Source organism: Tetrapisispora phaffii, chromosome 3 (assembly GCF_000236905.1).
Source record: "Tetrapisispora phaffii CBS 4417 chromosome 3, complete genome".
Lineage (NCBI taxonomy): Eukaryota > Fungi > Ascomycota > Saccharomycetes > Saccharomycetales > Saccharomycetaceae > Tetrapisispora > Tetrapisispora phaffii.
In genome coordinates this window covers 970,609-997,879 of record NC_016522.1, presented here as the reverse complement: position 1 = coordinate 997,879, position 27,271 = coordinate 970,609, and the positions used below count along the sequence as shown (strand labels likewise).

General features: G+C 33.1%; 11 protein-coding genes and 1 non-coding gene across 12 annotated transcripts; 6 read left to right on the top strand and 6 right to left on the bottom strand.

Annotated features, from left to right (window-relative positions):
• Positions 1 to 365: 365 nt before the first annotated feature.
• DNF3 (aminophospholipid-translocating P4-type ATPase DNF3) lies at positions 366 to 5,576 on the top strand (the record flags this gene model as incomplete). The annotated part of the gene is made up of 1 exon (XM_003684996.1): positions 366 to 5,576. The coding sequence occupies one exon, from the start codon at positions 366 to 368 to the stop codon at positions 5,574 to 5,576; it is 5,211 nt and encodes a 1,736-aa protein (XP_003685044.1).
• Positions 5,577 to 5,880: 304 nt separating this feature from the next.
• HLJ1 (type I HSP40 co-chaperone HLJ1) lies at positions 5,881 to 6,582 on the bottom strand (the record flags this gene model as incomplete). The annotated part of the gene is made up of 1 exon (XM_003684995.1): positions 5,881 to 6,582. The coding sequence occupies one exon, from the start codon at positions 6,580 to 6,582 to the stop codon at positions 5,881 to 5,883; it is 702 nt and encodes a 233-aa protein (XP_003685043.1).
• A 768-nt stretch (positions 6,583 to 7,350) lies between these two features.
• POL3 (DNA-directed DNA polymerase delta POL3) lies at positions 7,351 to 10,641 on the top strand (the record flags this gene model as incomplete). The annotated part of the gene is made up of 1 exon (XM_003684994.1): positions 7,351 to 10,641. One exon carries the CDS (start codon positions 7,351 to 7,353, stop codon positions 10,639 to 10,641), a length of 3,291 nt encoding a protein of 1,096 aa, XP_003685042.1.
• A 167-nt stretch (positions 10,642 to 10,808) lies between these two features.
• Positions 10,809 to 12,389, bottom strand: DUN1 (serine/threonine protein kinase DUN1; the record flags this gene model as incomplete). Its single annotated transcript, XM_003684993.1, has 1 exon — positions 10,809 to 12,389. The coding sequence occupies one exon, from the start codon at positions 12,387 to 12,389 to the stop codon at positions 10,809 to 10,811; it is 1,581 nt and encodes a 526-aa protein (XP_003685041.1).
• Positions 12,390 to 12,909: 520 nt separating this feature from the next.
• Positions 12,910 to 14,631, bottom strand: TPHA0C04560 (alpha-mannosyltransferase; the record flags this gene model as incomplete). The annotated part of the gene is made up of 1 exon (XM_003684992.1): positions 12,910 to 14,631. The coding sequence occupies one exon, from the start codon at positions 14,629 to 14,631 to the stop codon at positions 12,910 to 12,912; it is 1,722 nt and encodes a 573-aa protein (XP_003685040.1).
• Positions 14,632 to 17,161: 2,530 nt separating this feature from the next.
• On the top strand, positions 17,162 to 17,234 carry TPHA0Ctrna3K. The gene has a single exon. It is a non-coding gene; the product is annotated as a tRNA-Lys (tRNA).
• Positions 17,235 to 17,428: 194 nt separating this feature from the next.
• On the bottom strand, positions 17,429 to 20,245 carry TPHA0C04540 (uncharacterized protein; the record flags this gene model as incomplete). The annotated part of the gene is made up of 1 exon (XM_003684991.1): positions 17,429 to 20,245. One exon carries the CDS (start codon positions 20,243 to 20,245, stop codon positions 17,429 to 17,431), a length of 2,817 nt encoding a protein of 938 aa, XP_003685039.1.
• A 707-nt stretch (positions 20,246 to 20,952) lies between these two features.
• Positions 20,953 to 22,203, top strand: TIM44 (protein translocase subunit TIM44; the record flags this gene model as incomplete). The annotated part of the gene is made up of 1 exon (XM_003684990.1): positions 20,953 to 22,203. One exon carries the CDS (start codon positions 20,953 to 20,955, stop codon positions 22,201 to 22,203), a length of 1,251 nt encoding a protein of 416 aa, XP_003685038.1.
• Positions 22,204 to 22,392: 189 nt separating this feature from the next.
• TPHA0C04520 (uncharacterized protein) lies at positions 22,393 to 22,800 on the bottom strand (the record flags this gene model as incomplete). The annotated part of the gene is made up of 1 exon (XM_003684989.1): positions 22,393 to 22,800. The coding sequence occupies one exon, from the start codon at positions 22,798 to 22,800 to the stop codon at positions 22,393 to 22,395; it is 408 nt and encodes a 135-aa protein (XP_003685037.1).
• Positions 22,801 to 23,357: 557 nt separating this feature from the next.
• RPB3 (DNA-directed RNA polymerase II core subunit RPB3) lies at positions 23,358 to 24,290 on the top strand (the record flags this gene model as incomplete). The annotated part of the gene is made up of 1 exon (XM_003684988.1): positions 23,358 to 24,290. One exon carries the CDS (start codon positions 23,358 to 23,360, stop codon positions 24,288 to 24,290), a length of 933 nt encoding a protein of 310 aa, XP_003685036.1.
• Positions 24,291 to 24,474: 184 nt separating this feature from the next.
• On the bottom strand, positions 24,475 to 25,263 carry HIS6 (1-(5-phosphoribosyl)-5- ((5-phosphoribosylamino)methylideneamino)imidazole-4-carboxamide isomerase HIS6; the record flags this gene model as incomplete). The annotated part of the gene is made up of 1 exon (XM_003684987.1): positions 24,475 to 25,263. The coding sequence occupies one exon, from the start codon at positions 25,261 to 25,263 to the stop codon at positions 24,475 to 24,477; it is 789 nt and encodes a 262-aa protein (XP_003685035.1).
• A 318-nt stretch (positions 25,264 to 25,581) lies between these two features.
• On the top strand, positions 25,582 to 26,640 carry FAF1 (Faf1p; the record flags this gene model as incomplete). The annotated part of the gene is made up of 1 exon (XM_003684986.1): positions 25,582 to 26,640. One exon carries the CDS (start codon positions 25,582 to 25,584, stop codon positions 26,638 to 26,640), a length of 1,059 nt encoding a protein of 352 aa, XP_003685034.1.
• Positions 26,641 to 27,271: the final 631 nt, after the last annotated feature.

The window sequence follows — 27,271 nt, the reverse complement described above, 5'->3', positions numbered from 1 at the left end:
ATTATTTATTTATAATTGTTGCTTGTCCCTTGCCTTTCTCCAGGCTGTAAATTTTTAACCTTAACCGGTTACGAGCAATTGATAAAAAGGTCCCTGTAAAAAGTTTATATACAAGATATTTTTAGATATAAAATTGAAACTTATCATTTGCAATTGTGCATTAGATATATTAGATACAGTCTAATATAGCAGCTGTAGTTACTATAGGATATAGTATTTGATTTATTATCATCCTTTTGCATACTGCAGTCATATGGCTTGGATTAACCAGGACGTCGGTAGTAAGAATTCTCAGCCCCTCTCCACACATAATAACATCAAAAATAGTTTGCATTGGTTAGAAAGTAGAATATAGAATACGAAACATGGTAAATTCTCAAGACAAAAGAAAGAGAGCAGATTCACTACGAACTCAATTATTTAATAAGAACCTATTTGAAAAATTTCAAGAGACTAATAATGATTCAATAGAGCTTTCATCTGTCCAAGAAAATGAAGATCCAGCTGGGATTCAGCTCAATATAAATACCACAGATAATTATAAAGTAATGGATGACTATACAAATTATGATAAAAATGTTATAGAAAATAGAGCTGCTATACACAATAATGAACGTGATGATGTTTTTATAATGAATAATGAAATCGAAATAATTGAGATAGACGAAGGAGAATCAAACGATAAAAGCGATGATGATTTGGATGAAATATATGCATACATAGAAAATAATATTTTTATTGATTATTTAAATTATATGCTGGATCTGATACTGAATAGGAGCAGACATGTACATTCGAAGAACGGTAGGCACATCCCAATTTCTCTAAATTACAAACATATACTTGAATACCAAAAATATACTGATCCAAAAAGACAACTGTTAATTGATGAAAGATTCAACAAGCCATATTGCAGTAATATAATAAGATCTTCCAGATATTCAATCTTTTCTTTTTTACCTAGGCAGTTATATTTTCAATTCTCGAAACTTGCTAACGTCTACTTCTTTGTGATTGCAATTTTGCAAATGATTCCAGGTTGGTCTACAACTGGTAGATATACAACAATTGTACCATTATGCGTATTTATGGCAATATCTATGGCCAGAGAAGGTTGGGATGACTATAAAAGACACAGACTTGATAAAGAAGAAAATAATCATATAGCAACTGTTCTTAGGACTGATACTATGGAAAATAATGACAAAGACACATATATTCAAAATACTCAATATAGTGCAAGTATGGTGGATAATAGAGTTTTTGATACTAGATACTTACCGCAAGGAATTAATGATCACAAAAAATCAAATAATGCTGAAGAAGATGAAAGTTTTACAAACTTAAAACTATTAAAGGAAAAATACGACGTGAAAGAACATGATATTCCATGGAAAGATATAAAAGTTGGAGATTTTGTGCTATTGAGACAAGATGACTGGATTCCAGCTGATATATTATTATTAGCATCTGATAATACGAATAATGAATGTTTCGTTGAAACTATGGCGTTGGATGGTGAAACAAACTTGAAACTTAAGCAACCCCATTCGAAAATTAATAAAACTTGTAGGTCAGTCAGTGGTCTAGTTAACATAAATGCCAAAGCAATTTTGGAAGATCCGAATACAGATTTGTACAATTTTGAAGGTGCAGTAGACTTATTTGAACCAGATAAAAAAGTGTTCTCAAAATACCCAATTGGACCAAATAATGTAATTTATAGAGGAAGTATTTTAAGAAATACTAAAACTGTAGTTGGTATGGTAATGTTTACAGGAGAGGAAACTAAAATTAGAATGAATGCATTAAAAAATCCGAGAACTAAAGCTCCAAAGCTACAAAGGAAGATAAATCTAATTGTTTTGTTTATGATCGTAGTAGTAGCATGTGTTTCCTTTTTTTCATATTATGGGCATGTATTGGGAGACAGAAAATCTATAAAAGGCAATGTGGCATGGTATTTGTTTGAAAAAAATGCTGGAGTCGCACCTTCTATAATGGCATTTATTATTATGTATAACACTATGATTCCACTGTCTCTGTATGTTACCATGGAAATTATCAAAGTCATGCAAAGTAAGTTTATGGAATGGGACATTGATATGTATCATCAGGAAACCGATACCCCATGTGAATCAAAAGCCGCTACTATATTAGAAGAGCTGGGTCAGGTATCTTACATATTTAGTGACAAAACAGGGACTCTTACGGATAATAAAATGCTTTTTAGAAAGTTTAATATATATGGTTCCTCTTGGTTGCACATAACAGATAATGATAACAATGTTGGTCAAAGTAACGATGTAAATGAGGTTAATACTACTACATCTAATGCGGAAATTGATGTTGTATCTGTCACAAATAAAAGTCTTTTGAGGAAATTTGATTTCGAAAATGAGAGAACTATAAATATAAGAGATGAAGATGAAGATGATGAACCATATGCCAATGCTATGACTGGCCCTAGACCATCGATTGAATATAAAGGAAACTCAGCTGCAATTTTTACAGGAAGACCTAGTATGCGATCCCTTTACCAAGCAAAAAAAAGTATTGATATCAAAAAACAAATTAGGTCTGGTTTGGAAAATGAAATGAATTTCAAAAGAATTACCCCCAAAATCAGTGAAGCTTCGAGTATCATGGAACATACACAAGAAATGAAAACTTCTTTTGATTTAATTAAATTTATTCAGACCAATCCCACTAACAAGTTTGCAGAAAAGGCCAAATTTTTTATTCTATCCTTAGCTCTATGCCATAGCTGTTTGCCCAAAAAAATTAATAAAGATGATATTTTTGACCACGATGAAGTTGATGCAATAGAATACCAATCATCGTCTCCTGACGAACTAGCGCTCATTACAGCAGCTAGAGAATTAGGTTATGTTGTCATAAATAAGAATTCATCTATTTTGACAATTAAGATGTATCCGAATGGGTTTGAAAATGATCCAATACTTGAGGAATTTGAGATTTTGAATTATATTGACTTTGATTCTCAAAGAAAAAGAATGTCTGTTTTGGTCCGTATGCCATCAGATAATGATAGGGTACTATTAATATGTAAAGGTGCTGATAATGTAATCTTAGAGAGGTTAAGAAATCGAAGGTTGGTTCATCAAAAAATTGAAGAATCAGATCTTAATATAAGAGATAGGAAAGATGCAGAAGCAGAATTGATTATTGACCAAAGGAGGTCTCTAGAGAGACTTGTAGGAGAAGATAACATCAGCTCTAACAGATTACGGAATTCCATGGCATCCGAAGCAAGGGGTAGTTTAGGATTATATGCTATAAAGCACAGTCTATCTTCGAAAAATAGATCAAGCAATAGATTTGATACTGAAATGCAAATTGACTCATTAGATCAAATTTTAGACGTTGTAAATAGCCCTTCTAGAGAAATTGATGCAGTCGTTAGTAAGAGCAGATTATCTATTCACCAGCAACAAATTGAGAAATACGGATATAGAGCTTCCTTAGATTATAAATCATCTTACAATTCTTCGGGTATTATCGATAAAGGTAGTAAACTAGGAGAGAATGAAATATACGAAAAATTAACGACAAGTATAACTACTGAAAAAGACATAATGGACTATGTTGGTGGAGAAGAGTTGCTCGATGATGAAGAATACGTATTGGAAAAAACGCTTCAATCATTGGATGATTTTTCCACTGAAGGTTTAAGAACCTTACTCTACAGTTATAAGTGGATACCTAATAATGAATACAATAGTTGGGCGATTCGTTATAATGAAGCTAAAACATCTTTAATCGATCGAGCTCTTAAAATTGCAGCTGTTGGTGAAGAGATAGAAGATAAACTTGAATTGTTAGGTGCAACAGCTATTGAAGATAAACTACAAGAAGGGGTTTCAGAAGCAATAGAAAAAATTCGTAGGGCAGGTATAAAAATGTGGATGCTAACTGGTGATAAAAGAGAAACAGCCATTAATATTGGTTATTCGTGTAAATTAATTTATGATTATTCAACTGTAGTTATTTTGACTATTAAAGACGGTAATATTCTGTCAAAATTAAATGCCATTTCGCAAGAAATTGACTCTGGTAGTATAGCGCATTGTGTTTTAGTCATTGACGGTGCTACTTTGGCAATGTATGAGAGCAATCCAACTTTAATGGCGGTTTTTATTGAATTATGTACAAAGACTGATTCAGTTATCTGTTGTCGTGCTTCACCCTCGCAAAAAGCTCTTATAGTGACTAATATTAGAAATACCAAGAAAGATCTAGTTACATTAGCGATCGGTGATGGTGCAAATGACATAGCTATGATTCAATCTGCTGACATTGGTGTTGGTATAGCTGGTAAAGAAGGGTTACAGGCAGCTCGAACAGCTGATTTTTCAATAGGACAGTTTAGATTTTTACTGAAATTACTACTTGTCCATGGAAGGTACAATTATATTCGAACCTGTAAGTTCATTCTATGTACATTTTACAAAGAATTGGCTTTCTATCTCACTCAAGTGATTTTTCAAAAATATACTCTCTTTTCAGGGACGTCATTGTACGAGTCCTTTTCCTTGTCAATGTTTAACACATTATTCACTTCGCTGCCTGTTCTTTGTATTGGTATGTTTGAAGAAGATTTAAGACCAGCAACATTATTAACTGTACCAGAGTTGTATGCAACTGGAAGGTTATCAAAAGAATTTAACTTTTTTATTGTTAGCCAATGGATGATTCAAGGTGGTATTGATGCTTTATTAGTTGGCTTTTTGGGTATCTATATATACGGATTTTCAGCACTTAAAGATAATACGCTTTACCCTTTAGGTAGCATTAACTTCACCGCGATTGTGATTTTAGTCAATGTTAAGGCTCAATTTTTAGAGATGAATAATCGCAATTGGCTAACATTCGCATCTGTGATCATTTCATGCGGAGGCTGGTTAATATGGCTAGTGGCTCTTCCTGTTTTAAATAGTAATGATGTCATATACGATGTTCCCAACGGATTTATTCATAATTTTGGTCGTGATATTACTTTCTGGTGCAGTGTATTGGTACTATCGTTGTTAACAATCACATTACACATTGTATATAAAACTGTTAAAATTTTGATTAGTCCATCTGATGCAGATACATTTGCTATATTAGAACAAAGATCAGATATACGGAAAACTTTAGAATTCGGTGCTTATAATGAAATGAAGCAAGGATGGACCTGGAAAAAGGATCCGAATTCATTCAAGAGGTACCAAGCCAAAGTTTTCGGTGAAAAGAATAAATCAAATGATAAAGTCGCTGGTTCCGCTTTGGGTAATGATGATGATCTCCACTCTATCAATTCAATCAATTCGATAGACTTTGAACGCTCATTTTTACCAGATCAATATGATCCAAACGAATATGAGATTCTTCCAAGTGGTAAAATTATAAGACGTACTAGCGTTAATGAGACATTTGGCTCAAGGAAAGAAAATAAAGTCATGAATTCATCAGTCATTAGACAAAAGCTTCTGAAGAAACTTAACTTTAATAGAGAAAAACCTGAAGACATACAAGCAATTGTTGAACAAAGATTACAAAGTCTTGAATAAATCACCTATTATTGCACTCTAGGGCACATCTAGATATAAAACTGGCATATGCATTTTACTGTATAATCAATCAGGATATATTGTACTTGTTGTGCATTAAAATGATTGAAAAGGCATTTTATATGAATATTTACTGATATTAATATGATAATTGTAAATAATAAATTTTAACTATGTTAACTTTACGTATTGTTATATAAAGTAAATTTATGATAATCACGATGAGTATATATAATAAACAGCGTAAGATAACGATATGAAATAATGCAGGATGATTGATGTTATATGCCAGCCATTATGTGACCTAACCAAACAGTAATCTCTCTAGTAAAGGCACAAGGAATAGAACCAAAAATGGAAGTATGACACGGAAAGTATCGTAAACATCGTTTCTCTCAGCTGGATCTCCATTTTGTGGTTGTTGAGCAGCTCTTCTTCTCTGATGGCTACGATTCGGTTGGAAAAATGGATTGCCATTTCCACCACCGTTTGTATAAACTTTAAAGCCACCTGGTCCGCCAAATGTGAAAGTAGTGGCACCGCCACCAAATGGTGCGCCAAATGGACTGCCTCCTCCATTCATATTAAACAAAAAATCGAATATATCCTCTGGTGGCATTGCGTTTCCTGGATGACGTTGGAAAGGATGACCTCCATTACCTCGGAAAAACATATCCTCGAATCCACTACCACTGCCGGCACCTGCACCACCGCCCGGCACAGTTCTATCGTCAGGGTCTCTACCTATTCTATCAAAAACACTTCTCTTTTCATCATCGCTCAGGACTTCAAAAGCTCTATTGATTACTTTAAATGCTTCGCCTGCTTTTGGATGAGGATTCTTATCGGGATGTAACTTAATAGCAAGTTTTCTATATGATTTTTTGATCTCTACACTATCAGCACTTTTTTGAACATTCAGAATGTCGTAAAAAGCATGTTTCTCTTTCGATAACACTTCCAAAGCCACTTTCTCTTGCTCTGATGTGAAATTAACAGTAGACATTTCTCTCTGTGTGTAATATATTTTGCGAAGACAACCAACTTAAAAAGTATTCCCAACACCTTTTTTACAGTAGAGTTCAATGGATAAATGATGGATAGTTATGTATTGCCAAATGAAAAAATAGTTTCAAATGTCTAATTGATAATAAGCAACCCTGGAATAGCTTTTCGATGTCCCTGATACCAGCACTACCTTATATGTGAATACGTATATCTTTTAGGGGGATTGGAGCAAGTTAAAGTAGTTTGATCTTCCCAGATCTCCAAATTATGCAACTGGACCATATAGACACCTCGATATATGTAACATGGAGTCCTCAACATCTTACAAATGGATACATTTCCCTGTTAATAAACTAGTAATCACTCATCCTTATCCTTTGGTTTCCTATTGTTATGGGCTGTATCGTATACTATTGCTTCTTTTCCAAAAATGTTGGAAAATTGAGCGCTTCTTACCCGGTTGTTGGTTGCAGCCGGGTGACACATGACGCGTCAAACTTGAAATTAAAAGAAAAGTATTGACGCGTCAAACAGAAATACATTAAAGTACACCCAATATAATCATTGTTACTAATGTAATATGCTGTCAGGACTATCGATCAGTCGAATTCGATGAGGCAGGTGCAGTGCATGTCTGATATATATATGTGGCTGTGTGGTAATGAAGGGATTGGTATATTTGAATCCGATGATTTTTTGTCTTCTTTTCACAAAAAGTCCACCATATTAGAAGCAAAGTCATTACATTTGACAAGACTGGATAGTGATGAGTTCTCTAAAACGTCCTGGTGAAGAAGAGGAAAGTGAATTGCAGGTTGCTGTTCATGACAAGAAGATAAAACTGCAATCCCATGATCATGGTGTCGGAAGTGAGCCTGTCTCTACAATTGAAATTATTCCATCGGATAGATTCAGGAAAGTAAAAGAACAAGGTTTTAAAGCGAAGGATGCTGATCTTCATGGGACACAGATGGAATCGGCATTCGAGAAAGAACTGCTAGAGATGGAACATGAGGCAGCTATCGTGGACGAACAAGCGTCGATAGATACTTATGGGAGAGAACCAGTTGCGAGTGATTTTTCGCCTGATACGCATGACATCTCTTTCCAACAATTAGATTGTGATCAAACTATGTTGAGTGGATCCACTGACGAGAATACACCGTTTATTGTAAGGTTTTTTGGTGTCACTCAAGAAGGACACTCGATATTGTGCAATGTCACAGGTTTCAAACATTATTTATACGTTCCATCCCCAATTGCTCAAGAACAAACTGATAAACAAGATCTGGATGGGTTTGTCAAATATATAAATGAGCAATTAGATAACTGTGTAGACTCGATTGAGATAACACAAAGGCAATCTATTTGGGGTTATTCTGGTGATACAAAATTACCGTTTTGGAAAGTCTACTTGAAGAATCCACATATGATAAATAAATTAAGAACTTCCTTCGAGAAAGGGTATTTCACTTATAAATCGTGGTTTTCAAACGGTACAACTACTTATGATAATATAGCATATACACTTCGTTTGATGATTGACTGTGGAATTGTCGGGATGTCATGGATAACGTTACCAAAATCTAAATACAAATTGATCACAGAACAGAATAAGATTTCGAACTGTCAGCTGGAAGTTTCTATAAATTACCGTGACTTAATCTCGCATCCAGCTGAAGGTGATTGGTCCCATTCAGCTCCTCTGCGTATATTGTCTTTTGATATTGAGTGTGCTGGTAGAATAGGTGTTTTCCCAGAACCAGAGCATGATTCAGTTATCCAAATTGCAAATGTGGTAAGTATTGCGGGTGCAAAAAGACCGTTCATTCGTAATGTATTTACTGTAGATACTTGTTCACCGATTACTGGTTCCCATATTTTCTCTCATGAGAAAGAGGAGGATATGTTACGTCAATGGCGTGAATTCGTCGTTAAGGCAGATCCAGATGTCATTATTGGTTACAATACATCGAATTTCGATTTGCCCTATTTAATTGATAGGGCTAAGGCATTAAAAGTAAACGAGTTCCCATATTTTGGAAGACTTGTAAATGTTAACCAGGAAGTTAAAGAGTCTACATTTTCGTCAAAAGCATACGGTACCAGATCTTCAAAGAATGTCAATATAGATGGTAGGTTGCAACTTGATTTGCTTCAATTTGTTCAGCGTGAATATAAATTAAGATCATATACATTGAATGCAGTATCGGCTCATTTCTTAGGTGAGCAGAAGGAAGATGTTCATTACAGTATTATTACTGATTTACAGAATGGTGATAGTGAAACCAGAAGAAGATTAGCAGTTTATTGTCTGAAGGATGCATACTTGCCACTAAGATTACTTGAAAACTTGATGGCATTGGTTAATTATACCGAAATGTCTAGAGTAACAGGTGTTCCTTTTTCCTACCTATTGTCTCGTGGTCAACAAATTAAAGTTGTTTCGCAATTATTCAGAAAATGTTTAGAGATCGACACATTGATACCTAACATGGGTAGTCAGGGTTCTGATGAACAATATGAAGGTGCTACTGTTATTGAACCTATTCGTGGTTATTATGATTTACCTATTGCAACCTTAGATTTCAACTCTTTATACCCCAGTATTATGATGGCTCATAATCTGTGTTATACCACACTTTGTAATAGAGAGACCGTACAGAGGTTGGATTTAAAGCTGAATGAAGACTATATAATAACCCCGAATAATGATTATTTTGTCACCACCAAAAAGAGACATGGTATCTTACCAATTATTTTAAATGAATTGATCAGTGCAAGAAAACGTGCGAAAAATGATTTAAAGAATGAGAAAGATCCATTTAAAAGAGATGTGTTGAATGGTAGACAATTAGCATTAAAAATTTCTGCTAACTCTGTTTATGGTTTCACTGGTGCTACCGTTGGTAAACTGCCTTGTTTGGCCATTTCATCGTCAGTTACAGCATTTGGTAGAGATATGATTATGACTACAAAAAATGCTGTCCAGGAAAAGTACTCCATTAAAAATGGGTACAAGAATGATGCAGTCGTTGTTTATGGTGATACAGATTCTGTTATGGTGAAGTTTGGTACCTCAGACTTAGGAGAAGCGATGGAATTGGGAACAGAAGCTGCTGCTTATGTTTCTTCTTTATTTAAAGATCCAATTAACCTAGAATTCGAAAAAGCCTACTTTCCATATTTACTGATTAATAAGAAAAGATATGCTGGTTTATATTGGACTAAAACAGAAAAGTATGACAAATTAGATCAAAAGGGTCTAGCTTCGGTACGTCGTGATTCCTGCCCGCTGGTCTCCATTGTGATGAATAAGGTATTGAAGATGATATTGATTGAAAGAAATGTTGACGGTGCTCTTGCTTATATCAAGTCAGTTATTGATGAACTATTGCACAATAAAGCAGATATTTCTAAATTAATTATCTCTAAAACATTAGCGCCAAATTATACCAATCCTCAGCCACATCAAGTCTTAACAGAAAGAATGAAGAGAAGAGATGGTGTTGGTCCAAACGTAGGTGACCGTGTCGATTACATCATTATTGGTGGTAATGATAAACTATATAACAGAGCTGAAGATCCATTATATGCTCTAGAGCATAATATTCAAGTTGATTCAAGATATTACTTGACTAATCAATTACAAAATCCTATTATCAGTATTATTGCACCAATCATTGGCGAAAAACAAGCCAATTCTATGTTTGTTGTGAAGTCAATCAAAATTAACACAGGTACTATGAAAGGTGGGTTGATGGGGTTCATGAAGAAGGTTGAAGTTTGTAGATATTGTAAAGGTCCATTGACTAAAGGAGAAAGCCCATTGTGTTCTAATTGTAAAGAAAGGTCTGGTGAACTGTATATGAAGACTTTGTATGAAGTCAGAGACTTACAAGAAAAATTTGCTAGGGTATGGACTCAATGCCAGCGTTGTGCTGGTACGTTACATAACGAAGTGTTATGTTCAAATAAAAATTGTGACATCTTTTATATGCGTGTCAAGGTTAAAAAAGAACTACAAGAGAAAGTTGAACAATTGAATAAATGGTGATTGTTCTTAAATATATATATATATATATATATATTAATAGAACTCTATTCATCAATATGCATTCTAAAAGTAAAAAAAATATATGTTTAATATAATTATTCATTTTAAGGCATTATCTGTTTTAAAACTTACATCTAACGTATTGAAATAAATTCTATTCAGTAGTATTACAATTTAGATAATTCAGAATATGTTTTTGGTAATTTCTGTTTATCACTTATCTGTAACCGCTTCATCCTTGAAGAAAACGAATTTTCTCTTATATCGTTGAACCAAGGATGATTTATGCAATGTTCAATTGAAAACCTCTGGACTGGATTAACTACCAGTAAATTTGAAATCAAATGTAAGACTGTATCGTCAATATCATCCCAATAGGGCGAATAGAAAGCAAATTTTCCTTGTAATATTTGATCTTTTAAGCTTGGTGGTCCTAATTGATCACTGAATGGTGGAAATCCACACAAACAGACGTATAATAGTACACCCGCACTCCATACATCGACTTTGCTACTATGACCTTGTTTCGTTAGAATCTCTGGAGCAACATAAGAGGGAGTGCCACATAATGTGTTTGTGAACTGCATTTCACCTGTAAATTTTGCTAAACCAAAATCAGCAATCTTAACTTGGATATCTATTTCATCGTCATCCCATGGACCTGTCTGTATTTCATCAGGAGATTGTCTTCTTCTAACATTTAATAAGATATTTTCTGGCTTTATATCTCTGTGGATAATATTTTTCCCATGTAAATATTTTAACCCTGATAATATTTGTTTAAACAGTGCCTTCGTCTCAGGTTGTGATAAATTGGTCTTACGTACAATTCTATCAAATAATTCGCCATCATCTATCTTGTCCAGTACTAAGTATTTTTGTATCTGCATTTTACTGATGGGCTCGACAAAACTGTCCAATAAATTTACAATATTTTTGTGCTGAACTCTCATTAAAATATCCGTTTCCTCTCTAAATTGGTGATTTTTCTTTTGGTCATCATTCAATTGAGGATGAAATATCTTTATGGCAACACTCTTTCCTGTCTGCTTATTTATCCCTTCTTTAACGATTGCATAATGCCCTGAACCCAGTTCTTTGCCTACAATATACTTATCAAAAACGCTTAGCACCTTGGATTTCTGTTGTGGCTTACGTTTCAGCTGTTGACTACTAGTGAATCCAAATTGTGGTTTCTTGAATTTACCATCATCTGTATTTTCAACATCAAGATTAACGTCATCATTGTTAGCATGAACAGAATTAACTGCCACTATAGGACTCTCAGAAGCGTACTTGAATAGGAAGGAGCATTTTTTACCAAATATCACACGATCACCATTTTTCAAGACATAATCTTTCTTTACCAATTTATTTCCATTAATATAAGTACCGTTTCGACTTGTATCGATTATATTCAATAGTTTTCTATTTTCGTTGCCAAGTGGCATTTCCAAAAGCACCAATTTACAATGTTTCGTTGAAATGTCTACTTCATCTAAGATTATATCGCATGATCTGCTTCTTCCAATGACTGTTTCAGACTTTTCAAGTATCTTCAAAGTCTGCTCTTTCCCTGGGATCAAACTCATAAAATTTGCTAACAATATATTGTTCCGGTTATCATCGGTCTGTGGGTCTGTTGCATCAGGATATATTGCAAGGTTCTGATTCAAATGCTGTTTCTTCACTACTAGAGTAGATTCATTGCCTACCTCTTCTGTATCTGAATATTCTCTCTTATTCATTTTGAGATTAATTACAATACTTGTAACACACCCTTTGTAATGTACGTATTGTCAGGTTTCAGGTTCCACTCACCAATTACAGCACCAAGAAAATAAATCCTTTCAATATAATAACGAATAATAATTTATAGTTACAACTCAAATGAGCTATAACATGATTGAGTGCTAGCTATATATATATAGCATAGTTTTTAATAAGTATCTATTCAACAAAGATTATGTATTTTGCATGAAGTTGTTATATCATTTTTATGCTATAATAACAAAAACAACGCGATAGCACTATGTTTACATTAAAAAGCTCACGATAACGAACATTAGTCGAATAAGGTACATGTTATACATATATAACATCAACATGAATTTGATGTAGATAATTCGATACACTTTCAATCTTTTGGTCTATTGGTCGTTTAATCTTGCGCCATCTTGTTTCATGATTTTATTGAATGCAACATGTGCAAATATGTACGCATTATGAAGGCGTTAATAAATACTTATATAAATACGAATACAGAGTTTAAGCAACAGATGTAACCGATTCATGTGTTTCTTGAAGATAGGACAAACGATTTTTGATGTAATTACACAAATCTGGCATGTCTGCATCTTTGACTTCGTTTTTTATGTAAGGAAAAGCAATTGTATCTTGACAAATATATTTATCAAAGATTTCAAAGTTTTGTAATTCGATATCAAAATAATTGATCTTCTTTAAAGAGGTGTAAGATCTGAAGTGCTTCCCATCTTCTATTAAATCTTGAGATTGCCATAGTGGTACTGGGTCAAATTTAGGCAAATGAGAATGAACAAATAAAACATCGATCTTCCTTTTTTCTTCAGGTATATCTGTATTGACTTGAGAAATGTATTTTTCATAGAATGCATCTATAGAGTACCCACTATCGAATTGTTTAAATGATTCAGTTGAGTATAATTCCTTGATCCTGGCGGTTGCATCCTCGTATCTGGCAAAGTCTTGTACAAAGTCATGTTGAAGCATTGCAACACCTCTAAAACCACGGCCATTGCTTTGATGGTAGCCTTCTACGCCTGTTTTGAATTTCACTTGGTAGAACTTAGCTTTATTGTGCAGAGCAGCAGCAATAACTGTTTCTTTGTCACCTTCCCCTGCAGCACCTTGTGATAGTATTGGGTAGTACCAAGATGGTCCATTGACATTATAATATAATGCAAGAAGTAAAGTTTTCATATGTTTTCCTTTATTTATCATCATTTGACCAGACTCTGTTGAAGGATCCGGCAATGTTCCAGAGAAATCGTGGAATGGAACATCAGCGAGTTTACTAAAATCCTCAGTGTATACTTCTGGAGGAGTTAAATCGTCTATTGCATTTCTAACTCTTTTCTTTGTATCCAGTTCTATGCCAGTGATCTCATAAAATTTTGGATTGGCACTTCTTCGCCAAAAATCAGGCCACAGAATTAGCCCTGTTGAAGTATATGGTTCGTTGTCAAATATTCCATCCAGATTTTTTATTGGAAAGTTATCGGCATCGATAAGTAATAGATCATCGAAGGATGACGCTAAAATAGCCAAAGACTTATATTGATATCGCTTAAATTCATATTTTTTGATATCCTGGCTTGGTAATATGTCAGATAGGTATATACACTTAGCATTATCTTCTGGTAATAGCTGCTGACAGAATTCAAGCTCATCCTCCACATCTTGAGGTGGAATAAAAATCTCAATTGGTAAAGTTGTTTCAAACTTTCGTATTGTCTTGACTACTAAGAATGCCAATAACGAGAATTTACCACCCCCAACAATCGCGATACCTTTCCCTTTGTAATGAATCTTTTCAACAGCAATTTCCTCTAATGACTGAATGTAAGCATCGTGTTTTGATTTCAATGTGTTGATCTCACTATCGCTCAGTTCCAAACAACCTTCCATTGATTTTTGAGACAACCTATGCCAGTTCTTTACATCGTTGTTACCAGTGCCAACGGTACCATCTAAAAGACAGTTGTCGTTTTTCTTTCTTACCACTTCTTTATCAGGTGAATGTTTTTTAATGGCATCGAATATACTTGAGAAAGTCTTCTTTATTGAAGGATCAGATGCAAAACTGGGCTCATTATTGTTTTCTAAACCTGTTACATTATATAATCCCCTGTTACTGGAGAGGAACACGGCACTTATTATAAATACACATAATACAATAGCACTTATTTTAAACAGCCTACTGAACCTTCGACCGGAAATATTGATCATCGTAATCAGATACTAATGGGTTGGTGATAGCACGACATGAAATTACGAAGAGCAAGTTTCTTCTATGTGATCAACAGTACGATTGTTGATCAAATTCACACTCATATATATATATATGTTTATACGGTTATGTTAATGTTTTAGATCAGACCCTACTCTCTCTTTAGACATGCAAACGTAAGCATAAGGTAAACACAAGAATCACATCGAATGCACTATAAAGTAGAAGCAGACGTAAACCTTATGAGAGAGATAGTACCTCGAAGTAGCAACAATTAGCGAGAATGAAGAATACAATGTACCAACCCGAAAGCAATGGTAGCATCTTTACTTCACTGACACTTCTTCTACCGACCTAGCTACTGCGATTACAGATTTGTATGCTGCAAACGTGAACTCTCTTTGCTACTCAGACTTAAATATAGATACGAATTAGGGACAAATCCATCTTGAAGTGTTATTAATAGTATACAAACAGTTGAAAGAACTAGAAATTAATAACGTAAATAGCTAAATGAAAAATTTTGCACTTTGCTGATAATGAAGAAGTTTAATAAATATATTCAAGGCAGCAACGATGAGTTCGAATACGAAAAGAATTTATGAATATAAAATATCTCTCGTGTTTGCTTACTACTTGGTGTATCTTTATGTTTGTGAGATTATGTTAAGAAAGACTGTTACTGTGTGTTAGCTAATGTTTTTGTGCATATTTCTTCAGTCATTCTTTGCTGATTCGAGAAATCTTTTGTTGCTACTTATATTGATATATATATATATATCTGTTTGAATTTGTCAACCTATAATATTACTGAAGGTGAAGGTGCCCCTACGCCTCCTGTTGTTTAGTTGAGGTTCATGATTAGTGTTTGCTGTTGCATTTCATAATTTCGAATCTACTCTCAAATTTCAAAGTCAATTGAGCTAGGGTTACTGACTTCAATGTAAGTATATATATTTCGTATCCGTTCAATAATCAATTGATTATGGTATTGTATTAATGTATTCTCTGGTATAAAGTTGCATTATATCGAAATTCCCGATTTCGATGTCAATGAACAGTTACCATTGCTTGATAATAACTCTAGGGTTTCTGATATTTCTTTTCATTTACTTAATTAATATTTTTTCCATATGCATTCTGGAGAAAATTTTCCAGTAACCTTGTTATTGATACTTCTAGTGATATCTCTTCAATATGCTAATTGGATTACAATAATTTTGGTAAGCTAAAACACGGTCTTGATCAAAATAGAAATATTTCTAAAGTGAAAACAGTCATATATAGATCGTCATTTCTGTATATATCGTATAACTCTTTATGATCTGGTATATTAGTATCTGATATGTTTACCTGAAGACTGAATCAGGCTCTATACTATAATCCGCATGGCACCATGGACACTAATAAATTTGACCAGTATCCAAGGTAGACTGTTTTACTTTTAAATTTAAGCCATTTTTAATATCTTGGATACAGCTTATATGAAATGTATAACTTGGTTATATTCTTATTACCTTATTAAAGTCTAGAAATAGGTTATCTAGATTATATAACTCCTAATTAGGGAATATGTGGAGAAACAAGCGTAGAGCAAGTAACTGGTTCTATGGTATTGGCGCAGACTGGGTGGTTAAGTTGTTTGTTAGTGCTCATAGTTAGTAGGTAAGAATTATAATATTTAATCTCATTGGTTCTTATCTCATAAACTACACTACAAATAGCGAATACTATTAGAATACTGTTATACACTGTTGCATGAGACTTGAGTATCGTCACATTCTGTTCCTTATATGTCGGTCTCTTTCAACTCATTTATTAAGCTACATATCCATTGAACGGGTTAAACAATAGATAGTCTGAGTTAACTAAACGATCGTCTATTAAAGTAGAACTTCGTTTAGCCCTACTACTTGCAATTTGTCTTTACAACTAATAGACCATAGATACCAGTACTTCTGTTATAAATCGAAGATTTCTGAGATAGAATATTTCCACCTCACATGTGGCAACTGTAATATACGTTCAGCACCCTACTTGTTTGTCAGTCTGTAACATATATTACATTGAAAATTTCTATTGTAATACGGATACTACAATAGACAGAGTTATGACAGGATTATAATATAATAGATAGACAGATGTAAGACAGACTATTATATTATGGCAGATAGGAAGCGCAGGATCGGATCTTCTTATTATTTTCAACGTAAAACAGAAACTTGCTTCTTTTTATATATTCTACATAATATCTAATAATAAGTTACATGATCATCCAAATACTAGAAGTATAAATAGGTCTCCTATTTATACTTTTAGTTTAGCTACAATTTGCAATGTGCCTCGTTGAACTTGTCATTGCATTCGTGGCGACATCAGCTGTTCCAGTTGGTGACAATATTTCCTAAACAGGAAATATTAATGTTTCGTAACTGTTTCAGTAATAGTTCCTAAATAGGAAATATTATTACTGTTATATCGTAATCTCACTCTTGTTGAGCTTATATTACAACAATTTCATTAAATTGGGCCTTGTTGGCGCAATCGGTAGCGCGTGTGACTCTTAATCACAAGGTTAGGGGTTCGATCCCCCTACAGGGCTTTTTTGGCTTTTTTGATTGCAACTACTGTAATGACTGTCATGTTTCTAGTAAAGAAATAAATGTTTATACTGACTTTTGAAAATTATATCTTTCGTTTATGCATTGGTATAAATGTTATACTTCAATATATATATATGTATTAGGGTATGCTTTATTATATATGTATTCTTGTTATTATGTATGCCAACCAATTTTACAAGCTAATAACCTCTATGTCGTTTGAGTTATCCTCTTCGTCATCATCTTGTTCTTCATATTCTGAATTTAATGTATTTCTTATGTTTTCATAATGGTTTGTATCATGCCTCTTCGTTAATAAAATGTTTACATGCTCTGATTTAAAGGGTATAGATGAAGTATTCATCTCACTTACTGGCAAGCCTTCTGCATCTGAGATGTCACTTTCTATTATAGTAATATTCCCTTCCACATTATCAGACAATTTGGGTTGATTATTTAATGCGTTATTATCGGCATTGTTAAGATCATCATCTGACATGGTTCTCCTTCCGTTAAAAAATACGCTGGAGTTTGCCGAAGATTGATTAACCATAAATTTATCTGAGACTGGCTCATCTATTGCTTGACTTTCTCTAGGGTAATAATTACCACCTTCATTTGGACCCTCAGTCGGCGCACTGGAAATTATGTCTATATGACTTTGTCTTGATTTTAACCTAGACTCACCGAAATACTTTGAAGTTGTACCTGTATATGGCAGCTCGTTATCAGGAATGGGTGGTGAAGTCTCTAAAATATTCCGTGAAGTAACTTCGTTAGTTTTCAGTACTTCATTTATTGAATCACGCCCTTCATCTCCATATGTAAGAGGTTGCTTTTGGTCAGAAGCAATATCATCGTTATTCGGTAATAAATTATGTGTTACTGTATTATTATCATTGTTATCGATATTGTAATTATCATCGATTCTATCTTCTTCTTCATTCCTAACAACTTCTTCGTCTTGTGACAAACTATTTGAATTTTTATGTTTTATGTCACAGTTGGAGACTATTTCAAAATCCTCATCATCCTCAGTGTTTTGACTTTCCTTCTCTTGAAAAGCATCTTCAAGCAATTTTCGTTTTACTTGGTTTCTTTGTAAATGTAAAAGTATAGCTCTATAATTTTCTCTTTCATTTCTATGTTTATTAAATCCAAAAAAATCATTTATTTTCTCAGGACAATTCTTATATTCACCTGGATCTGTCATGTTCCATATCTTTATTGTCTCTCCTGGATCTTCAAAAAATGTTCGAATATTTGAGATCACATGAAACCCACAATCGCTGAAATTTGACTGTTGAGGAACTAAGCATTTTTTAATTTCAACCACTTCATCTGGTAAACTTAAATTACATTTATCCTCCAAGTAATTTAAAATAAATTGTTTTATTGGAACGATATTTTTTGCATCTGCTTGACTTAGTGAATCAAAAGTTAAAATGTTAATCTTTGGAATATCAGCAATAGTTAGTATATTTTGATCTAATTCATTGATATTATTTTGGAAGAAATTGTAAACTTTATCGAAATTTATAATGATACAACCTAACCAATGATATGAAATATTTAAAGGTATCACAATAAACTTCTTATTAAATAAATTTGAATTATTAACCCATTTTTTAACATTCTTGTAATAATTTGTAGGATCACTAATCAATTTTAAGTAAAAAAATGACGACATTATAGATACATCATTTTCATTAATTATATTTTTAGTTATAGATTCTTCAATAAAATATTTTATGAAAAAATCTAGTATCATATCATTAGCCCAATCATTATTATAAAGGCATTTAAAATCTTGATTTGTTATTGTAAAAGTTGTACCATCATTAAATTTATAGACTAAATTCGGTTTAAAAATAGCTGGAACTTCACAAATGTCATATATATCTTCTTTTGTCATTTCATTTGGTAATGCAATTTTCTGTTCATAATTTGTGACTGTATTGTCGATGGTTTCCTTTAAGATTTCGTTGGGTATATTAGGGGAACTATCTCTTAGATTTGAATATGAATATGAACTTAAAGAATTTTTTTGGGAGTTCCATAAAAATTTAAATGGAGCTATCCCTTTTTTTTTCTCTATTATGGGACTAGTGTTATTGAAGATAGAATTATCATTATTTTTATTTGTGATTGGAGTATTAATCATATTTGGTTCTGGTGAATTTTCAATCCTATTTTTATCTACCATAGTTGGTGCAGTTGACGTAAAACTATAGATATGCCTTTTCTTTAAATTATTACTATTATCCATTGATGTCAAAGTATCCAAATTTTTAATTTTATCTAATTCTAAAATTTTATAATCCTCTAATGCTTGTAATTTCAATAATTTTTCAATCTCATATTTTGTACCTGTTATATTTAAATTAATTTTTGTTTCATAACCCGATAACTCTATTGATTTTAAAATTAATGTTTTAATTTTATTTAATTTTTTATCTAGTCCTGAAATGTCACTATTCATCCATAGAATTAATCTTGAATTAAGTTTTTCATTTAAATTAATCTTTTCCTTTAAAATTATACCCATTGTAGTTGTATTCATATCAAAAATAATTTTTTCAGATTGTTTTAACAAATCATCAAATGTAATTTTTATATTATTATCTTCTGATCTGATTTTAATTTTAAAATCTTCAGATTTAATCTGTTTAAAATTTAAAAGACTATTTCTAAATTTATGTGTGTTATTTTCACCATCCAAAATATAAAAAAAACCGGTAAGATTAAATTTAATTTTCATATTTTGATATTGTTTGTCTAAATTTGACTCGGTAGTAGTACTATCCTTTAAAGTGCGTTGTTTATTTATCTCGATATTTGGCGAAGAAAATAATAATCCATTATGTCTATGTTCTTGCTGTCTATGTTTTAAATTGTTGATTCTCTTTAAAGGTGAACTTTCTATAACTTCAAAATCTTGATTTAATTCATTAAATCTCTTCTGATTATTAGGAGTAATATTATTTAAATTATTCATATTTTTTATCATAAAGAAAAGCAACAACGAAAAAGGGTAAAATTAGAAGGAACGTCTTATTTAATCATCCAAAAACCAATCTAGCTCAATCCAAAGTAAAAAAAACAAACAAATTTTATAATAAAAAAAACTATGTTATACTAATAAATAGACTCTCATTTAACGCAGTCTACAAAACATCCACAAAATATATACACTCTCTGGTTTCTTCCTTTAGTTTATTGAATATCTTCTTCTCATCCAAGTCCAATCGAACTATCTTCTCTAGTTCTCTCTCTTATATATATAATTAAATCGTGGTATTTAATATAAGGTTTGGGCGGTTAATCAAAATAACTTAATAAAACGTTTTTGTGTAACAAATAAGAGAATCACGTTTTTAATTAAAATAATGGAAGTCCGGGTAACACAACTTTTTTGGAAAATTGAAGCATTTCAAAATTGAAATGCTTCATTATGGAAAAGATAATATATATATAACATTAACTCAATGTAATAAATGTTAATATCATACATTTTATTATATCGGTAAAGCATATCTAGATACGATTTAAGAGAGTTAGGGAGTAGATTAAAATTAAGCAAAGGGAAATACAAGGCCTCTTTTTATAATTTTTTTTGGTTTTGTCGTTATATTTGGATCTGTAATTGTTTTTTTTTTGATTGGCGTCATTGATAGATATAATACAATAGAATAAAAATTTTGCGTGAATAACAATATGTCGAGGAGTATTTTGACTAAGAGGACCAATCTTCTATTAGGACATAATGTCGCTTATTTTTCAACTAGTACTGTGTTAAGAAATGGTGGCGGCAAGACGCCTATTCAAATTTTTAGAGAAACTTTCAAGAAAGAATGGGAGAAATCGCAAGAATTACAAGATAATATTAAGACACTGCAAGATGCATCTGGTAGGTTAGGTCAAAGTGAGGCGTATAAAAAGGCTAAAGAAGCATATGTTAAAGCACAACAATCGTCTACTATCGTTAGCAAAACTTTGAAAAAAACTGGTGAGACTGTTGAAGATCTCGCAAAGAAAACGTGGGATTCTGAAATTGGTAAGAGTACCAGAAAAGTGGTCAGTCAAGGTGCCAAAAAAATTGATGAAAGTTTCGAACCGGTAAGACAAACACAAGTGTATAAAGAAGTTTCAGAAGTAATTGATGATGGTGAAAGTTCACGTTATGGTGGTTTCATTTCCAAAGAACAAAGAAGAAAAAAGAGAGAAGCTGATTTGGCTTCCGGTAAAAGGGTAAGAGCTACCAAGAGTAACGAAGAGGCGGGGACTGCTATTGTGGCTACGAATGTCGAATCAAAGGAATCATTTGGTAAGAAGATAGACGATTTTAAAGAAAAAACAGTTGTAGGTAAGACTATGAAAAGTTTCAAAGTTAGAGTATGGGATGAGAATGAAAATCCTTTGATTGTTGTATTGAGAACCATTTCAAATAAGATTAGTGGGTTTTTCGCTGAGACTGAATCTTCAAGAGTTTATTCTCAATTCAAGTTAATGGATCCAACTTTCTCTAATGCTGCATTCACTAAACATCTAAGAGATTATATCATTCCTGAAGTACTTGAAGCTTATGTTAAAGGTGATGAGGTTGTTCTTAAGAAATGGTTCAGTGAAGCTCCATTCAATGTCTATGCAGCTCAACAAAAGGAACTAAGAAAACAACAATTGTTTACAGACGGCAGAATCTTGGATATCAGGGGTGTTGATATTGTAAGTGCCAAACTACTGGCTCCACAGGACATTCCAGTCCTGGTTGTCGGTTGTAGAGCACAAGAATTGCATTTATATCGTAAAGTGAAAACTGGAGAACTAGGCGCTGGTGACGAATCCAATATCATGATGAGCTCCTACGCAATGGTCTTTACGAGAGATCCAGATAATATCGATGATGATGAGACAGAAGGTTGGAAGATTCTAGAATTTGTTCGTGGTGGATCAAGGCAATTTACCTAGAGATAACGAAATATTCATTATAATATTAAATATTTCAAAATGAACTTCAACGAATAATGTCAAAAAAACAAGTTCAAAAACAGAGAAGTATATAATTTTCTTGTATATATATATATAGTTTATTAAATATGTAGTGTATTTAATACATGATCCGCAAATAAACAAATAAGTAATAATGTTTTATATTTATTAATGGTCTTTTGGTTTAACTAAATCTTTACCTAAAACAAGTTTATATATATATGACCCAAATCTTCTTCCATTGCCAACAACACCTCTTAACCATGGTTTAACGGCCATAAGTAACCCAGTAAAGAGAGCACCCTGTATAAAAGGCATCAAGATCATATCTCTCAAGATCACTTTCCATACAATGTATTTGGTAACTGTTGCAGGTTCATTTTTTTGTATTTGTAAAATCTTCGAATCATCTAAACCTTCTTTCTTCAATTTAGCTACTCTTTGCTTCTCAGCTTCTTTTTGCAACGCATTATTAAAAGATTGTTCTAATCTCACATCGGGAACTTTCAGTGTCTCTTGTGGTACATTGGAACCATTACCACTATCTATATTGGAAGCAAGCTTACTTTCTGCCATTGTATGAATATATTTCGCTGTTTTGCTCTTAAATAATGTCCCGAAATACAACAAGTTCAATCGTCAATATAATAAAGCATTGTCAAGAAACTAACTGGTAGATGTGCAGTAACAGGCAACCCATCATTGCTTAAACATAAATCAAGATATGCTTCTACGTACTTGTAGATATATATCTATATCTACCTTTAACGAAATCGTTAAAGTTATACAGTTGAACATCGTTTATTATGATTTCTTAGATATAAGTTGAAGATAAAATTTCAAAACATGACAAAAATTACAAAGCAATATTATAAATGATATCAACTGAATAGAAACTTGTACTTATAGTCAGTGTTGAACTAGCATTAAAAAGTGAATCGTCAAGTTCAGCAAATATACATTACTGTTTAACTGGAGTGTGTGTGTTTATTGTTGTTGGAGGTAGTTAGTTAGTTCTGTAAAAACACATCTTCTTCTGGTTTTTTTTTTAATTGTTTGCCGCTTTACATTTGGTTTAAAGGTTATAAATAGATATATTGACTGGATTTACGTTTCTTATTAATTGAATAACCATGAGTGACGAAGGTCCACAAGTGAAAATTAGAGAAGCTACTAAGGATAATGTTGATTTCATTGTATCTAATGTCGATTTGGCGATGGCCAACGCATTCCGTAGAGTTATGATAGCTGAAATCCCTACCCTAGCTATCGATTCTGTTGAAGTTATTAGTAATACTACAGTGTTGGCAGATGAGTTTATTGCTCATAGATTGGGGTTGGTTCCTCTGCAGAGTGCTGACATAGAGCAATTGGAATACAGTCGTGATTGTTTCTGTGAAGATCATTGTGACAAATGTTCTGTTGTTTTAACTTTACAAGCATTGGGTGAAAGCGAAAGTACTACTAACGTTTACTCGAAAGATTTAGTGATTGTATCCGATCTATTGGGTCGTAATATAGGACATCCAATCATACAAGACAAAGAAGGTAATGGTGTTCTGATTTGTAAATTAAGGAAAGGTCAAGAACTAAAATTCACATGTATAGCTAAAAAGGGTATTGCTAAAGAGCATGCCAAATGGGGCCCTGCAGCTGCCATTGAATTTGAATATGATCCTTGGAATAAATTAAAACATACAGAATATTGGTACGAGCAAGATGCCGCAAAAGAATGGCCTCAATCTAAAAACTGTGAATATGAAGATCCTCCTAACGAAGGTAGTGAATTTGATTATAAGGCCAAAGCCGATACTTTCTACATGAATGTTGAAACCATCGGTACAGTGACATCTGATCAAGTCATAGTTAGAGGGATTGACATTCTACAAAAGAAAGTTGCATCAATATTATTAGCATTAAATAGATTGGACCAAGATAAAGTTAACTATGCTGGAAACAACAACGTCAATAATGGTGAAATGGACGGAGAAGATATTACAATGAATGGAACTGAAAATGATCCGTATGCATCGGGAAATAATAATAGTTACGATGGTGCATGGTAATGAATCACATATGTGATGGAAATGAACCCTTTTAACCAACATTCAATTAAAAAAATACGGAAAACAAAAAAAGAATAATGTAAAACTACCTTTATAGTTCCTTTCTGTTATATAAATATAATACTCATAAAAATTCATGTAATATTTAATATATAAAATAGATCTAGTTATTTTGTCAACAGAACTATTTATGTGAATTATTCCATGCACAACAATCATCAAATTTAACTAGATTACCACCAAATAGATCTAGTGAACTACCGTAAGTTAAGTCAACTTTACCTTTACTGAGCCTATTAACAAGATCAAGATCGGTAACGGATTTTGCTCCACCTGCATATACAATCTTTAGAGGTTTTGCAATGTTCTTAGTCCATTGGTATAATTTTTCCACCAAAGCCTCATCAATTCCATTAGATAGGCCTTCTACATCTGCTGCATGTATCAGAAACTCGTCAGTATATTGACTCAATTCTATAAATGTTTCCTCGTTCAATTCTAAATCCGTTAATTTTTGCCATTTGTTCATTGCAACAATCCATTTTGTATCACTAGTTCTTCTACAACTCAGATCGACTACGATCCTATCGGCACCGCATTTACTGGACAGTTCTTGTAATCTCCCCATTAGAAACTTACCATTGTCGTCAAAAAGCCAGCTGGTGACAATCACTTTGCTTGCATACTGTAACCATTCTAAACAATTTGAATCATTAATTCCACCTCCTACTTGTAAAAAGTTAGGCGACTGTTTCAAAGCCTCTAACGCAGCAGTATCATTATTTGGACCCAATTTAATTACATGGCAACCCTCAATATTATTATCCTTGTATAGTCTTGAGAAATATGAAGATGGTTTATTAGAGACGAAATTGGTGACTGGCACATCTGACTCCTTCTGCGTGAGAGTAGCTCCAACGATTTGTTTCACTTGTCCATTATGTAAGTCGATGCAGCCAACAAATTTCGTCATACTTTAAATGTGATGGAGATCTGCTTGATAGCAAAGTAATTGAGAGAGTTCAGGAACGTCAGACCTAGCAAGAACCTGTTGTTAAAACCAATGACTATTATCACTCATCACTTATATATGTATATACTTATGTTAAGGCATTTGAGTTGTATGTTTCGTGGTTAGTGATCTATTGTGCGAAGGTTGTTATGTAAAAATTTGAAGGTCATCTCAAGCTCATCGCAAAAGATGTGAACGTATATAAAAGTGGTTATTTGATGCTATGATGATCTCTTGACGTCCATTATTTAACCACCACACAAACTATATCGACGAAATATGGGTGGCTCCGGGGATGAAGGCGATTATGCCAGGGCCTTAGAAGCTCAAAGGCGAGCATTTGAAGCACAATTCGGTTCGTTAGAGTCGATGGGGTTTGACGATAAGACAAAGAACATTGAAGAAGAGGGATCTGGCTCTGAGAGTGACTTGGGAAACTCTGAGAGTGATAATGATTTATCTGATGAAAGTGTTGATTCTGAATTGGAATTGGAATCGGAATCGGAAGCAGGAGTGGAAGTGGAATCAGTTAAGAAAGAAGTTGTGAGAAAGGGTCCTAAAGTGATCAAGTTTCAAGAATCGTTTAGAGATGGACAGTTTATCACACCAAGTAAGAAGGAGCAAAAACTGGTAAGAAGCGGTAAGACATTGACACAGGTTAAAAAGACCGAGTTAAAGCATGCAATGGAGGAACTAGACAAGAACGAAGATAGTGATGAGAATGAAGAACTAGAAAAAGAAAATTTGGAAAACGATCTCCAGTTGCAACAGTTTTTAAGGGAATCTCACTTGTTGAGTTCGTTAAATTCTGGAAGCAGTACTACAGAAGCTGGCTCCGGGGCTAGACAAACGTTACAGAACATGGATAGCACACATTCTAAAGACATTACTTTTCAAGATGATATGTTGACAGGGAAAGCAAGAGCCAGAACTTTAGAAATGAGATTGAATCGATTATCCAAAATAAATGGTAACGCTCATAAGATCGGCAAACTTGAGAAGGTCCCGATGCAAATTAGAAAAGGTATGGTTAAATCGCATGTTACAAAGATCAATAGATTTGAACAAGAAGCAAAAGATGGTGGTATTGTATTGGCTAAAGTGAAGAAGGGCCAGTTCAGAAAGATCGATGCAACATATAAGAAAGACATCGAGAGAAGAATTGGTACAAGTATTAAAACCAAGGATAGACAAAGAAACAGTATGCGTAAGCGTGGATTAAAGATCCAAAGTGTTGGTAGATCGACAAGAAATGGGTTAGTGATATCGAAACAGGAAATAGCACGTATCAACGGAACAGATAAACCAAAACAAAAGCACAAGAAGGGAAGAAGATAATAACCTTACAATTTATAGAATCTCTACAGAACCATGTATATTAGAAACACATATTACTATTATTTTTGTATTTATTATTATTTTTTTTGACTCTCTCTCCCTCTCTCTCCACCCTCTTACATTAAACCTAAAATTAACGTTTAAAACCATAAAGAGTTAAAATACACATTGGTTACATTTCATTATTTTCATTCATTCATTCATTTCAATGCAAGATCGATCTCCAGTGGATAAGACCAATAGGTATTCAAAAATTCGCTATCAATCTGGAAGGGAGACATACACATACACACACAATACCTATGTAAATTTTGAGATCCTTCCATTGATATGCATCATTTTATTTGCCTTACAAAGTAACTAAATCTTTATAGTTTCCTAATTCAATGAATGCAACTTGTCCTGATAAACTGTTGTTCTTCAAATTAAAACTCAACTTCCGATAATTTCCACTTTCGTTACTTATCTGTTTTTAATCGACCTCTATGAAATTAATCGTTCGGTTAATTTTTAATAATGTTTAAATATTGAAAATAGCAAGTTATAGAGTAAGTCAGTATATGTAAATATAGTTCAATGGATGAGTATTATTGTGTTGCAATGGTTTAACTTGTGAGTGTATGAATTATCA